A 14,431-nucleotide genomic window follows, 5' to 3' on the forward strand; every position below is an offset into this window, starting at 1 on the left:
GCACTCAGCCTCAACTCAGCCTCGAATAAGCCAGAGCCTCTCGATTCAAAGTTATTTTAGGAGATATCAACCAAGATCCAGTTCCAAAAAAATCAGACTCAAAAGATCAGGCTCAAAATGTCAGTAAGAGTTTGCCGCAACATATAGATCGTGATGCATGATGCGTTATTTAGAATATGGAGAGGTCGAAAAACAGCTGATGCCGAACATCGTGTTTATTTCCAACGACGAGTATAAATAGTTGGCAAAGCTGAGACACATGGAAAAGTGAGCCGTTGGCCCCTCGGCCACAAGCTCTTGAGCTTGGACGCTCTTGGTCTTGCTCTGCCGAACAGATTCCATCTCGCTATACATATCAAAAAGTAAAATTGCAACTAAATAGTCAAATATCCCATAAAGATCACCAGAGCAACATCAAGCAACTCCTCTTCCTGCCTGCCCAACCCCATCACCTGCGAATATAAAAAAATACACATACTACAGCTCGCGAGCAACGATTAGTAAGCATACATACAGATTAACTATGTGAGAAAGAGAGAGAGAGTTTGTGGATGGAGCGAGCGAGATAAATACAGAGTGGCAGGTGGAGAGAGCGGGCGGTCGTTATGTAGAGCATGGTCCAACTGGACAGAGTCATCGAAAAAAAAAGTCTCATGCGAGACCGGTTTTCTCAATGTGTGTGCGGATGATGGCTTCACCGACTGTCGGAAGGTGTCGATGTCAGAACACTAGATGGAGAGGGCCGCAAGGCGGGTGCACGCACCGTTGACGATGATACCCTGCGTCGCTTTGATATCCTGCGTAACGCGTCTGCATTAGTATCCGGGACAGCCTTATGATACCCAGAGTCAACGTACGATCATACTCGTAAAGTGCTATCCGAGTCCAACGCAGCCCAATCAGCACAGCCTCCTATCCAAAAAACCAACAGGCAAAAAAAAAAAAGACACGCACCACATACAAAGCCCTCCTCGAGATATCGTTCCGCTTGTGCGCCTGGATAAAGTGCGCGCGGAAGTACTCGGACACGTCCGCGTACGTGTTGGGCCGGTCGCCGTAAGACGTGATGCTATTCGTGGTGAAAACAAGTCAGATGATGGGCCGACTCAGGCTGCGCTCCGAAGGAGGAGGGGGGAGGGGTCATGAGAGAACAGCAGGGTACTGACTATTTTCGGACTTTGAAGCCAGCCTCGATCTTCTTGCGGAGCAGGTCCGTCTGTTCGGCCGGAGTGAGCCAAGTGGAGCCACGGCGAAGTGGAAGCGTCGAGGGAAACAGACAGATGATCGATTGAGCGTTATGGGACGAGGAGGAGGAAGACGTCGATGGTGGAGAGGCGTACCTTGTTGAGGAGCAGCACCAGATGTGCGCTCTTGAGCAGCTTATTTGAGCATATCGCCGTGAACAGCTGCAGCGAGTCATCTACTCGGTTTGTCCGTGCATCTTCTTCGAGGTACTGTAACACGAAAGGAATTTACAAATAACGTTAGCAAACGTACGAAGATGGAGACGAATAGAAGGATCATGAACGACAGCGTTACCTGATCGAATGCGCTAATAGGGGCGAGGAAGATGATCGCGGTTGCTGTGAACATACAGCAAGAACAGGCACTCGAGTCAGCATGTGTCACAAAGGTGATTCCAAATTCAACAGAAAACGGAAAACAGAAGAGGAGTCCATGGGAGAGCAAGAACACGATCACACAGGCAAAGAGCGCAAGGAGGCGGAGTTGCGAGGCTGTCGCCATGAACTAATCATGCAATGCCCTGATCATGATGGCGGCGGCAGGACAAAAGACGCGCCCCATTCCGTGCCATGGACACAATCAGCACATCAGCGCGGCTGCGCAGATCCCCGGATGCCGTCGTTGCGCAAAACGTGCCCGGCGCGCCGGTATGAGAAAGCAGATGCTGGGAAAAGCGCCGCTTACCGTCATCAAAGTATGGAACCCAGGCGTGGCGCTGATTGGCACGGAAGAAAGGAAAGGCATCAGATATGGAGGAAGGTGTGTATCGGAGAGGGTCCTCACTTGGCCGCGCTAAAAATGCAATACAATGAGCGTCTCGGATGGAAAGGAAGAGGGTTAGTGGGAGAAAGAAGACGCACCGCACCGCCTACGTCGTATAGTAGCCAATTATAGCGCGAGCCGTACATATCGATGTCGAACGAATGTTCTGCGACTCCCAGAGTCTGCAGACGCACGTTTAGTATGTCGTCTATGCGTGGCGATTAGTTGTGTAGCAGATGAAGGGCAAAGGGGGTGAGCGTACCCATGCTGGGGAGGTAGCCGAGCTGTGTTATCCGTTCGATGCTCTCCATGAAGCTACGCAGAGCCATCAGCCCCAAAACAGCCTGGAGCGCAACAAAAAGAAGGATGACTCACAATGGAGCACTTTCATCAAGGCGGATCCGCCTGTTGTCCATCAATATCCGCACCGCGGGGTGCTTCCACAAGTCCCCGATCTCCTGCTGCGCCTCGGCGAGCGTCCTCGCCGCGAGCTCCGTGACCTGCGCCACCCGCATCGCGCGCCCCTCCTCGCTCTCGTGCTGCTGCGCCCTCCCCCGGGACCCGCCCAGCGGCGTAACGAGCGCCTGCCACCCCGCGCGCACGAACACGCCCGTTCTGCCCCCGGACACCGACACGCCGCCGGAGAGCTCGCGCGCGAGCGGGTCCTCCATCGCGACGAGCGCGAGGAGCTTGGTGCGGAGGTGCGAGATCTCGCCGGAGACGTCGCCGAGGGGCGCGAGGGCCTTCTCGAGCGCCTGGCCCTCGGTGGTGCCGTCGAGGGGGAGGTGGGTGAGCTCGTAGTCGAGCTCGTCGAGGACCATGCGGATGGCCTTGATGATGTTGAAGTAGACGACGGGGCGCCAGTAGGGCCGCTCGGAGTCGAGGGTGTGCGAGGAGTAGTAGAGCTGGAATTGTTTCTGGAGTGTAGATTTGCCGGACTCGGCTTGGCCGAGGAGCATAACTGATGGACGGGGGCAAATGTGAGGTTCATGAGGGAGTCGGAGTGAATGAGATGCAAGGGACGCACCTTTGACCTGTCGCTTGGATTGCTCCTTTTTGCGCGCGCCCTCTCGCTGGTACGATGATGTCAGCGGAGAAGCAGGAAAGCGAAGGGAAGGATGCTAACCTTGAGGTCTTCGTCGATCTTGTTGCTCACCCGGAGCGCTTCTTCGTCGTAGAACTGGTAATCCCTCGTGTCCCTGTCAAACGGCTGCAAGGGGATCTGCTCGGACTTGGAGTAGGCATGGGCGGGAGGTCTCGCTTGTTGTGCAAGCGCCATATCGGTGCTGGGAGTAGTGTGTATGCGGTAGCTAGCCAAAGGGATAGGATAGAGAGAGAGGAGAGAAATGGATTAGAGAGGCAGGAAGTAATAAGCTCAACGCCTGTTGTTTAGTAGGACGAAAGGAACATGCCGATAGCTGGGAGTCAACTTCTCTGCACCACTTTGACAAAACGAGCATTTACCCACTTGTGACCCGTGATTTTTGATTGACGCCCCTTTGTCTGTGCCCATCTTTCCCTCTTGTGGGTGCAGATTTGCTTCATGTTCTGCACAGGTCTGCTGCCTCGTTGCTGAACCGGTTGCAAGGCACAGCGCCACGTCCCAACGCTCCAGGGGCGCACGGAGCAAGATGATTGTCCGGGACGCGCAGCAACATGTTTCGTCCCTGTGCAGTGTGCAGTGCCTTGACCTTGCACTAACTCCTCCTCGTCAACACACCCAGGCACGCCTCATCTCCGCACGGAACCAGCTTCGACAGTTTCTGCTTTACGTAAGTAACCTTCACGCTTGCAAACACGATCATCTCGACAACACATGGCCCGATGTCACGCACTCCTCTGTCTCGCTCTTATATCGCGCAATGTCCGTTGCTTGAAGCTGATCTCGATGTCCTCGTCGACCACGTGCGCGAGCGGTCTCGACGCTCCTCGGAAAAACTTGCTTCGTTCTATCTTTTATCTTTACTCACGCAGTCCAGGTGCTTGTGAAGCACTGACTCCATCTCGGCCTCAAAACTTGACGAGAACAAGGTCGTCTTGCCGTCGCCTGGCATCAACACGTTTGTGACGTCAAACTTGGCGACGCCTGTCAAGACGACCTCGAGATTAATTAACTCTGCAACACCGTTGACTCAGGGACGAAAGCATAAGAGTTTTTGCCAACTTCAAGCCATCCTTTACCGCATCTCGACTTCGGACTCGGACCGTACCCCAGCCTCGCAAGAACCGTCAACAAGATAGCGTTCTCTGAAGGGAGATAGGTGTGTGCGCTTCCCAGCTGCGGTGTCGGTTCAGGGATCTAGCACATCAACACAGGAATAGCCTGACTCTTGTTTCAGTGCATGGTTGTTGATGTTTGAAATCTTACAGGTGCTTCACGTCTCCCAAGCCCCTGGGCCCCACGACAGCGATCTTCGTTCCCTGTGCTATGGCGCTGCATCTTCAGTGGTGCTAAGTCCAAACGGTCCCCAGCACAGAAAAGGATCAGGATTCATAACACTTCCAGTGCCGGTGACCGTCTTTCCCGTACCGGATCGTTCTCAAGAGCCCATTTAGAGTTTCCTTGCTCGTCTTTATCCAAGTAACGGCAGGCATACGCCAAAGTGTATTTCTCCCTCGAGATGACCTCCGCGAGCCTCTGCGGTGCCTGACGGCCAACTATACAGACGCCGGTGCGAAAGCGCGATAAAAAGGATTAGGTTCGTCTCGGTAAAGAAAGAAGTTCCTGCGCACGAGCCCTTTGAGGCGCACACTCCGCCTCACGCCCGTGACGCCTCAAAAGCCATCGCCATCAGCATCATGATGAACACTCACACTGGACTCGGGTAGTACCGCAGCCCCCCCTCTCCGTCTGGACTCTGGGGTGCATATATGTACTGCTCGAGCTTGGACGGGTGGAGGGTGAGAGGATTGCGATCCCACCTTCTTGCTTCCACCTAACCGTCCGTCTTGCGACGCCCTTTGCTGCATCCTCGGATTTTCCCCCTATCTTGGCCTGTTGCAAAAAGAAGCCCGTCTTTTTTTCATGAACTCGTCGGACATGCGACCACATCTTTCTCTTTCGATCCCTTGCGAGTCGCCGTTCGCCTTCACCCAGTGCCGCAGGCAGCTTGACACCATCGACGAGCACGAGCCCGGATGGAGAGCCCTGGGAATGGAAAAAGGAGGGGACATCAGGGACTCTAGCGGGGACACTTCCCCAGCCCACACCGGCTCCGGGACTTCCGCGTCGTACCCGTCCTCCAGCGCTTCTTCCTCCCCCGTTTCTGTTTCCGCTTCCACCTCCACATCCTCATCTCCTTCCATCGTCCCATCTCCGGGGAGCGAAACCAAGCACCCCAAACCGAGCCTGCGCATCAATACCAACATCTTCGCGGGCGAAGCCATCGTCGGCTTCTGCCTCTCCGAGGACTACGATTTCGACGAGCGTCCGCCGGGGATGGTCGAGCCGGATGGTGAGTTACCTGTATCCATATCCATACCCGTATCCATATCCACACCCTTGCCCTTGTCCCGCGCCCCGCAGCGGTTTCATGATATTGCCTGTGTCTGGGAGAGCTGGACACTGACTTTTGGATACCATGTTGGACAGACGATCCGTTACCGTCCGAATCGTGCTGCGAGCCCGGGTATCCACCGGGCCTGGTGCCCGTCAGCGCGTCGCGCGCGCCGGGGTGGGGCGGGCTTTCTGCTACTGATGCGACGAATGAGGGAGTGGGAGCGGATGGGTCTGCGGATCAGCACGAGCGTTCGAGCGAGCGAGTGTGAGTGGGCTTGCTACGGTTGACGTTGAGGCCTAGGGTTTGTGGAGGATCGCTTTTCTATCTATGCTAGATCGGGTCAGACTTCTATCGCGTGGACCACGAGTCGAACTTCGGGTTCGTTGGTGGGTGTATATGCTATCATCTTGTAGAGCTGTATTGTATTCTGTAGTGTTAGTTCTCGTGGTCAGCCAACTTCCTAGTGATATCCTAGGCCTGTCGCACTTTATTGTAGCTCACAAACCCATCTATTTAATCATCATCTATGCATTCTTCGCATCTTATCTTCTACGACATGCCACCTGTGATCTGTCACCCATCATTGGGATCAGCATCCGCCTACTTCCGTTGTCATTCAAAGATCTAATGGAAGTAGCAAGGAAGTAGACATCTGAGGAATCGATAGTCTGGAGCTGAAGTACCATGTTAACAATCAGCGCTACCATGTCACGAGGACCGCTGAAAGCAACAAAACGGGCTGAGAACGCTGTAGATAGCCAGCATGATACGTTAAAAGCACGCGGTACTGGTCCTGTGTCGAAGAGAAGCCAGTCAAAAGTCGAGGACTCGTGATAAGTAAATATCCGACTGAAATCCGCGTGGCATGACACGACGAAGTCGATTCATGTCACGTCAAGTTTGGGAACCTGAAGGAGTTCATAAAAGAAAGATGAAGGGAGCACTGCCCAATATTAAAGTTTCCCGATAACAGGAGGATCGAGAAAAAATCATGTCCCTGGCAGGAATTGAACCTGCGGCTCCTCGGAATTGCGGTCACCACAACGAGGTGATTTAACCACTAATCGACAAGGACTTGTTATGAGTAACTACATCCGCCTACTATATATGGCCACAAGACCCATTTATCACGCGCGGCCAACCTCTGATCTCCACAAAACGCGTCTTGCCTTGATCAAGCACGCCTGCCTTGTCTCGTCCAATTCACATCTTTTCACCTTTAACAGCACGAGCAACATCACCGTCGTCATCAAAGACAACGAGGAAGAGAACAGCATCGAGCATCGAATAAGCCCGGTTATGGTCTGCGCGCTGACTTTGGCTCCTCGTTTGTAGCATATGTTGTCAGAAGTGCTCATCGTCTAAACTCAAGTCCTTCAAGCGTGATTCGACTTCATTTGCTTCAACCATGGTCGCACCGTCGAATCCAGAACGCCATCTCGTCTGGCATCCCCGAGGCCAACCATCGTTCCTCCTCGCAGCCTCATCCCAGCTCACCCTCTACGACTTCTCCCCACGCACGCAACGCATCACCCACCGCACTTCGCTCGCCGACCTCCCGTTCATGAAATGCGTCGCCTGGTCTCCCGACCCGCACTTCGACGACCTCGTCGCCGTCGGCCAGACCAACGGACGCGTCGACCTCATGCGCGTCGGCGCGAGCCAGGAGAGCCAGGCCGGGTTTGGAGGGAGCGCGGAACGGAGGACGTGGGAGGAGGGCACGACGCTCAGCCCGGGGACCGTCGTCAGCCTGCCGATTCGCAACTCGCGCGCGGTGAACGCGCTCGCGTTCAGCGCGGCAGACCCCAACTATCTCGCCGCGGGACTCGACAAAGTGCGCGGCGATCCGAGCTTGCTCATATGGGACGTTGCGTCGTCGGTACCGTCACTTTCGTTCGGCATTGGCGGGGGTGACGGAGCCGCTACGCTGTATGGACGGCCGATGCTCGGTGGCAGTGGACGGCTGCCCCTCACGCGTATGGATCCACTCCCCCGTACCGACTCCCGCGTTATCCAGGCGCACGCGCCGACCGAGGTGATCTCCGCGCTTGCGTTTCTCCCCCATACCCCGCACCTCCTCCTTGCGGCTCTTTCCTCGCGATGGCTTCGCCTGTTTGATCTCCGCGCACCGTCGATACCGACCACGTCGCCAACGTCCATCCAACAGCCAACTTCACCATCCATGTCGTCGCACTCCCCAACAGCACAGTTCCAGACGCCCAATATCGGAGGTCAAGCAACGCTCGCAAATACCGCTACGAAGGCGCATCTTGTCGCTACTTCCGTGCTCGATGCCAATTTGATTGCAAGTGCTGGCGATGGCGTCGTCAGCGTCTGGGATTCACGGCGTCTCGCCACTCCCTTACTGACGTTCAACTCGTCCGACGGAAGCGGAGGCGGCGGGCGAGGTGTTGTAGCCAAGATCGAATGGAGCGGTGCTAGGAGAGGTGTCTTGGGTGTGATGGAGAGGGACGGTGCATATGTCAAGTTTTGGGATGTTGCTAGCGCAGGCGGCGGCGATGGCACTGTGCTCGGAGGGAGCAATGTTAACGCTAACATTCTGGCCAATGCGCCTGGAATCGGCGGGCACGATGGTCGCGGGCGTGCGAATACGACGGGAGGCAGGGCACCGTCGATCACGAAGCGGTCGTGGTGGGCGAGACAGAACACATCTGAGGATTCGTACGACCAAATTGCGAAAGTCGTTCTTTCCAACTCGCGACGATGTGCGTTTCTCTCCCTCCTCTCCCTATCTTAGTCACTTACACATTTACTGCACCAGCCCGCCGCTCCCCCAAGCCCCTCACCTCCTTCGCACTCCTCCCTCCATCCGCGTTTCCCCCTTCCGCCCTCGACACAACTCCACCATCGTCCGACCCAGACGCCCTCTTCCCCTCCGCGCACCCTTCCTCGTACCTCCTCGTCAGCACAAAGGACGCGCTCTCCATCATGCCCCTGCACGATGCGCCCCTCACACCCGCCTGGAGCTCGCGCGGCGGCCTCGTCTGCGCCGCCGGCGGAGGCGTCAAGATCGTCGGCGGGGGCGGCCAAGTTCCCGAAGCCGCCGAGCACCCGCACAATGTCTCCTCGAATGCAACCCCGAATAACAACGCGGACGGCCGGGGGCGCGCCGGCAGCGTCGTGGAGCACCGCGATCCCAGCCGCAGTCCTCGCCCCGGAGCCGGAGCCACGAACGGCGACGGCAGGGCCAACGGCAACGCCAGCACCCTTGCGCCGTCCCCGCCGGCGCTGTTCGGGCGCGGCGACGCGGACGGGTTTCCGGCGCTCGTGTCGCCGATCGCGTCGCCGGGGCGCTCGCATTCGCAGCTGCCGCTGCCTTCTGTCTCAGCGCATCAGGGCAGATCGCGCACGTCGACGCCGCCGCCGACGCGGAAGAAGGGGAGAGATACGGCGTTTAGCCCGTCGGCGCTTGCGAGGCTGTCACTCTCGCCTGGGCAGGAGTATCGTGCGGGCAAGGGCGGGAGGGATGAGCGGTCTCCGCTTCAGCCGCATGTGAGGCTGCCACCGGATGTGGAGAGGAAGGAGCCACGTGTGAGGAGGGGGGATGGGAGCGAGAGAAGGAGGTCGAAGTCGAGGGGGAGGTCGAGGGCAAGGTCGAGGGAGAGGAGTGCGAAGGCGGTGGTGGAGGGTGATATTTCGTTGTTGATGCGGAGGAGGGCGAGGAACGGCTATGGGCTCGAACATGTAAGTCGTCGTTCGGGTTACTTGTTAAGTGGCTTTGACTTTTGGTACGACAGGCAGAACACAACGCTCGTCTCGCGCGCGAAGACGATGACCATGAGCTTGCCGATCTGTGGGATTGGATACATCGTAAGGCATATACCTGTTCGTCCCATCGACAGATATGCTGACGTCTGCTGTAGATGCAAATGACATACTCGGTAACCCCACATCCCGCGTCGGCGGATACGAATTTGCCCACCAAGGCATCCTTGGCATCTGGGAAGGCTTCGCCCCCATTCTCCCTCGCGTCAACCCACCCCTAGCGCCTCCCCCATCGAACCAACCGCACACACCCGCACCGCCCGAACCACCCCATCCCTCACCTGCCCACCATCCCTCAGCAGGCAGCGGTGGCAGCGGTGGCAGCGGCGGGATGCTCGGCAAAACAGCAAGCATGCTGCACCTCAGCTCCGCCATCTCCGCGACGCGCTCAATCGTGCCCTCCTTCACGGGCTCCATGACCGCGCCGAACTCGCCGACATCGAGCCCGCCGCGCAGCACGGCGACGCTGCAGACGGACACGGCGACGGACCAGTCGGGCGGGTCGGAGTTGGACGCGGACGAGCAGCCGCCAGCGGAGTACGACGATGCGGTGGACATGGTGCTGATGCAGTCTGCGGGGCTAACGGCGTGGAAGCCGATGGCGAGGACGGAGATGTTGGCGAGGAGACGGTTGGCGTTGAAGTTGAGTGGGTGGGATGAAGCGGGGAGTGTGGGGGAGTTGGTTGAGATGTGAGTGGATTCTTTGGACCATTTTTTTCGTTTAGGTGTTGATTGTGGATTTTTGGCGTAGATGGCAAGGTGAGGGGCAGTGGTCGCGTGCGGCATGCTGGTTGCTATTCATGCAGCAACACGACAAGGCGCTGAGTGCTCTTATGCAGAGTGATGGTACTTCATGGTCCTTTGTTTCGCTGGGAATGGCTGGTTGATAGTTTGTATTGCAGACGAAACGCACATCATGCTTTCTGGTACAATCGCCGCGCTTATCAACCAGTCTTCAAGCTCAAACGGAAAATCGTCCGCCGCCCTCAAAGGCCACGCACAGCAGCTCGCACGAAAGCTACACGACCCATACTTCAGAACAATGCTAACGTGGCTGACTACGAAAGACTTCACCACCATCCTAGATGCGCAGGAGAAGGACGACACTGGCGATGGCCACGGCGAATGTCTACCCCTCGTCGAACGGCTCGCCATCGCCCTTCACTTCCTCCCAGACGACAAGCTCGCGCCGTACCTTCGCAAGGTCGTTCAACGCGCATCTTTGACAGGAGATATCAACGCCCTCGTCATCTCCGGTCTCATTCACGCCCCTTCATCGCGTACACCGACACCGAGCCCCACCGCCTCCACACAGCCGCACGATGCCCCCGCCGCTGCGATGACGACAACGTGCCTCGATATCCTCCAGGTGTTCGTCGACCGCACCGGGGACGTGCAGACAGCCGCCTCGCTCGCCGCGCACCTGTCATACCCTACCTCGCCCGCGAACGGCGCGGAGCGCTGGGTCGAGGCGTACCGCGACCTCCTGGACGGGTTCAGGATGTTCCACGAGCGCGTGTGGTTCGATGTCGAGCGGGGCAGAGTGCTGCGCGAGCGCGGGGCGGAGGGGAGCGAGGGCGTGTGGGAAGGCAGGCGGGGCGCGCGGTGGGCGCCGAGTCAGGTGTTGATCAGGTGTAATTATTGTAATAAGCCGATGGGCGGGGAGGGGTTTAAGGCTGGGGCCGGGAAGGGAAGGGTGAGTCGGTGGTGTTGGTGGCTTGTGTTTTGATGCTGATTGAAGGTGGGTTAATAGCCGACGGCGTGTCCGAACTGCAGTCGGTCGCTGCCGCGGTGCTCGATATGTCTTATGACGCTTAGTATCGTGCCAGATAACGTGCGCGATGCGGACTTGTCGCATTCGCAGGCGGACTACAGGGGTTCGTTTGCGTTCCAGTTTAGAGTCGCTGTCAACTGGCTGAACCTTTGCCTTTATTTCAGATACCATCGACGAAGCGCTCGTTATATGCCAGAGCTGTCGTCACGGCGGGCATGCCTCGCATATCCTCGACTGGTTCTTCGGGGCGGAGGGTATACGCGCGCGGGGTGTTTGTCCCGTAGTGGACTGCGATTGTCGGTGTGCAGATGAGTTCTGATATGTGTTGACTATTGCAAGATATAATTTATCCGCAAATACTGTTGTACCAGAGAAGTCACTACTCGGAAACACCAACATGACGATAAACGGGAAGTTCGGAGCTGTGCATTGAAACCACGTCAACTTTGAGTTGAGAATTATTAATTGTATGTTCTAAATTACACGGGCCATCATATGGGCATAGTTCCATTCCTTGTTCAGAATAGCTCACATCTTTAGAGTTCCTCTCCTCTGGTCCTTCTCTGGCGTCTGTACCGCGGTGACAAAGTACATCATGTTCATGATCCTCCTCCTCTGATTCCTGTTATTTATCCATCAAAAACATAAGAGTCTATCTTTATCCATCATGATTGTGCCTTATCCAAATTGATGTCACTTTCCCCGATATACCGTGTCCACATTATAATGCAGTATATAAGACATACACGACTCGTTCACAAGCCTTACCGGAGGTTTCTAAAACGCTTCGTCACGGCAATCCGACCATGCCATTTAGCTCCAACTCTCCCATATATATTCCCATCCTTTTGGAGTTACATGCTGATAGCTACTCAACTGGTAATTAGTAACTAGACTGACTGCATTTGAATTGTCAGTGCATGGAGCAATAGTTACCTGTTGACTTTTTCCTTTTAGTGTCAATTGCAACGTTGGTAGTATACGACTATGGTGAGAACCACTGGCTGTTTCAGCCGAGCTTCTCACTTGCTTACGATGCCGTCGAAAGTCCTTTCCTTCAGCCAAGAGGTATGTTTCGTTGTTGGAAAAGCTAGCCGTTATTCACAAACCATATCGGTCGCAGGTGGACTTGATCTGGGTCAGTGAGACTGGTTAAGGCCAACATATTTGAGGGTATCATTTCCTGATTTTCAAAAAATTAACTTCAGAGAGACAAACGGTCATGGATGACCTATAGCTATATGTTTGTAGGTCATTAGGTCAGAAGTTCCATGCATTTCAGAACTGATTTTCGTATACCACGTTATATCGGCTTATTCTACGCACTGTACGTTGCTACACACTAAACTTCATAATTTTGTGCAGAGACTGAGTTAAGAATCACTTTCCAGAGCTTACCTTCGTCAGTAGAAATCTTGCCGTTGCTTTTTAAGTTAGCTAACCTTCATAGTAGCACTCCTCTTGCCTTTTACTATTTCCAACAAAGTAAGTACTACCCGAAGGACATAAACATTATCGCTTATGTTTTTGTTGGTACAGCTGTGAGCTTGCAGAGTTGTCGTACGCCATTAAGTAGTGCTAAGCCATGCACTCGTATCATTGAAGCTGCAAGTAATTTGTGTTTCGCAAACGTGCTGCGGGTTGATTCGGGCCTCTCACTACACAGGTTTTACCTTGTATTTTCTACTCAATTTGGCACTCCAATTCGCTCTGATCGCGATCCTTCAGGGTAATCGTTGAATTTTTACTTATTTTGCCATTAGCTGACTATGAATTCTAGCTGTAATGGTAGCCCGTGTCTGTGCCCTCTAGTACGGAAACTATAAGATCGTTCTTCTTCTTCTTTCTGGAAGCTTTATCGCAGTTCAATCCGTGTCTATCTCCCTCGCGTTTCCAAACTTCCTAGGGAGACACAGCTTCACTGGTATGTAGCATGGTTACTTAATTGTGATTTACCCTGTGGCTCATCACGGTTTCAATTGAAGAAAGCATTGTTTTGGGCATTCCAGGATGTTATGTACTGGCGTTAGTGTCGCCTTACTCATGGCTAAATCCGGTCAACAACGCAATCTCTCTGGCCTATGATGTTATCTTGATTATAATGGTCATTTATCGTTCATTTTGGCACCTAACACAGTGCCTCGTTGGGCGTTAGCTCTGTCGACACGGTGCTTGCCAGTCATGGATTGCTATGTTTTGTATTGTGAGTTTCCTATTAACAAATCACTGGCCTTGCTCAATTGTTATGTAGCATTTTTCTGTATGGAGGTTTGAGCCTCGTCGCCAGCACAAATATCTTTATATCGGTAAGGAATCCTGGTCATTTAGCATGGGCAAGTTTAATGAAATGAGACATGCTGAAATTAAAAATTTCTCTAGAGCCCCGTGGTGGCTGATTTCATTAATGGTGTATCTGTGCTGACACAGACTGTGCTCACATGTCTTCTGGGGCCGTGGTTCATCCTTTCCATACGCAAGTCCAAAGCAATCGGATTTACCTCACATTCTGGCTTGTCTGGAGATGTGGTCAGCTCTGTTGCCTTTCGAAGGCCGTTGTAGCCGCCAGACAACCTGGATGTCTTAGTTCAAGAAGTAGACCTAATTCAGGGCATGTGAAATCCTTTCCAGAATCAGGGGTACATTATAGTTCTCATCATCACGCATTAGCTTGATTCGAGAACTAATCCGCATCAACGATCTTCATTGGCTAGAAAGCGTGTTCGAGAACAAGTACAGTATGCGAGGTTTCAGGTTATCGATTCAGGTTCCGGCCAAGTTCCGGCTTCGAATGAGTCTTAGTATCTCCATTTTGGCATTTGAAACCCTTCTCTACTGTACAAGTTATGTAATGATCCTTGTCAACGGTACTCAAGTATGTATTCAGGGATCCATGGCTTCATACTAGTTATCGTGATTGCAACGTACACTCCTAGATTCGAGCGCATTCCCAGACTTGCGTAATTGTACCTTTTTCTCTATAACAACAAAGCCACACTCCGTGAAGAATAATTCACTACAGTAGAATGTTAGACGATGATTATTTCGAAGGAACTTTCCAGACGATAACATGCATCAACAGCCAGCAGGTCGGTTACTTCGAAGTATTTTTCCCCTGGCTTCTGGGAGTCGTGTATAAAGTAGGACTAAGTAGTGGCATTGACGGACGGTGACTCACGATGTGGTGGTTGGATGGCCTTTTACTTCCCAATTGTCTCGATGAAAAGTGTTCCCCTTAGCAAGGAATCATGCATTATTTATCAGGCTTAGCGAGGTTGGGTCTGGTAGAAGGACATAACTAGGCAGTCGGAGTGGGAAGAGGTGGAATAACATCCCGTTTGTTCTCACGATCTGCACCAGTGCTAGC

The 14,431-nt window shown here is 54.1% G+C and overlaps 3 protein-coding genes and 1 non-coding gene across 4 annotated transcripts; 2 read left to right on the plus strand and 2 right to left on the minus strand.

Annotated features, from left to right (window-relative positions):
• Positions 1–357: 357 nt before the first annotated feature.
• Positions 358–3,326, minus strand: CONPUDRAFT_102164 (G-protein alpha subunit). The gene is made up of 14 exons (XM_007768977.1): positions 3,134–3,326; positions 3,035–3,080; positions 2,383–2,968; positions 2,270–2,322; positions 2,106–2,215; positions 2,029–2,037; positions 1,930–1,960; positions 1,540–1,583; positions 1,341–1,454; positions 1,167–1,216; positions 955–1,069; positions 858–875; positions 764–797; positions 358–701 (listed from the first exon to the last, which is right to left on the minus strand). Exons 1-14 carry the CDS (start codon positions 3,284–3,286, stop codon positions 652–654), a joined length of 1,413 nt encoding a protein of 470 aa, XP_007767167.1. The 5' UTR covers positions 3,287–3,326; the 3' UTR covers positions 358–651.
• A 626-nt stretch (positions 3,327–3,952) lies between these two features.
• On the plus strand, positions 3,953–6,057 carry CONPUDRAFT_136429 (uncharacterized protein). Its single transcript, XM_007768978.1, has 2 exons — positions 3,953–5,462; positions 5,600–6,057. The coding sequence occupies exons 1-2, from the start codon at positions 5,033–5,035 to the stop codon at positions 5,773–5,775; spliced, it is 606 nt and encodes a 201-aa protein (XP_007767168.1). The 5' UTR covers positions 3,953–5,032; the 3' UTR covers positions 5,776–6,057.
• A 442-nt stretch (positions 6,058–6,499) lies between these two features.
• Positions 6,500–6,582, minus strand: CONPUDRAFT_t46. Its single transcript has one exon. It is a non-coding gene; the product is annotated as a tRNA-His (tRNA).
• Positions 6,583–6,915: 333 nt separating this feature from the next.
• On the plus strand, positions 6,916–11,500 carry CONPUDRAFT_71947 (uncharacterized protein; the record flags this gene model as incomplete). The annotated part of the gene is made up of 9 exons (XM_007768279.1): positions 6,916–8,233; positions 8,290–9,212; positions 9,266–9,338; positions 9,392–9,983; positions 10,045–10,139; positions 10,196–10,989; positions 11,047–11,170; positions 11,232–11,367; positions 11,407–11,500. 9 exons carry the CDS (start codon positions 6,916–6,918, stop codon positions 11,498–11,500), a joined length of 4,149 nt encoding a protein of 1,382 aa, XP_007766469.1.
• Between the last annotated feature and the right edge of the window lie 2,931 nt (positions 11,501–14,431).

The sequence above is a fragment of the Coniophora puteana genome (assembly GCF_000271625.1).
Source record: "Coniophora puteana RWD-64-598 SS2 unplaced genomic scaffold CONPUscaffold_4, whole genome shotgun sequence".
NCBI lineage: Eukaryota > Fungi > Basidiomycota > Agaricomycetes > Boletales > Coniophoraceae > Coniophora > Coniophora puteana.

Bases quoted from the DNA above. Each gene is read 5' to 3' on its own strand.
- CONPUDRAFT_102164 (XM_007768977.1), bottom strand. From the start codon at position 3,286: ATGGCGCTTGCACAACAAGCGAGACCTCCCGCCCATGCCTACTCCAAG. The intron at 1,584-1,929 runs GTAAGCGGCGCT...GTATGTTCACAG, and splicing joins GGTTCCATACTTTGATGACG to CAACCGCGATCATCTTCCTC. The intron at 1,217-1,340 runs GTACGCCTCTCC...CCGGCCGAACAG, and splicing joins TGGTGCTGCTCCTCAACAAG to ACGGACCTGCTCCGCAAGAA.
- CONPUDRAFT_136429 (XM_007768978.1), top strand. From the start codon at position 5,033: ATGAACTCGTCGGACATGCGACCACATCTTTCTCTTTCGATCCCTTGC. The intron at 5,463-5,599 runs GTGAGTTACCTG...CATGTTGGACAG, and splicing joins GGGGATGGTCGAGCCGGATG to ACGATCCGTTACCGTCCGAA.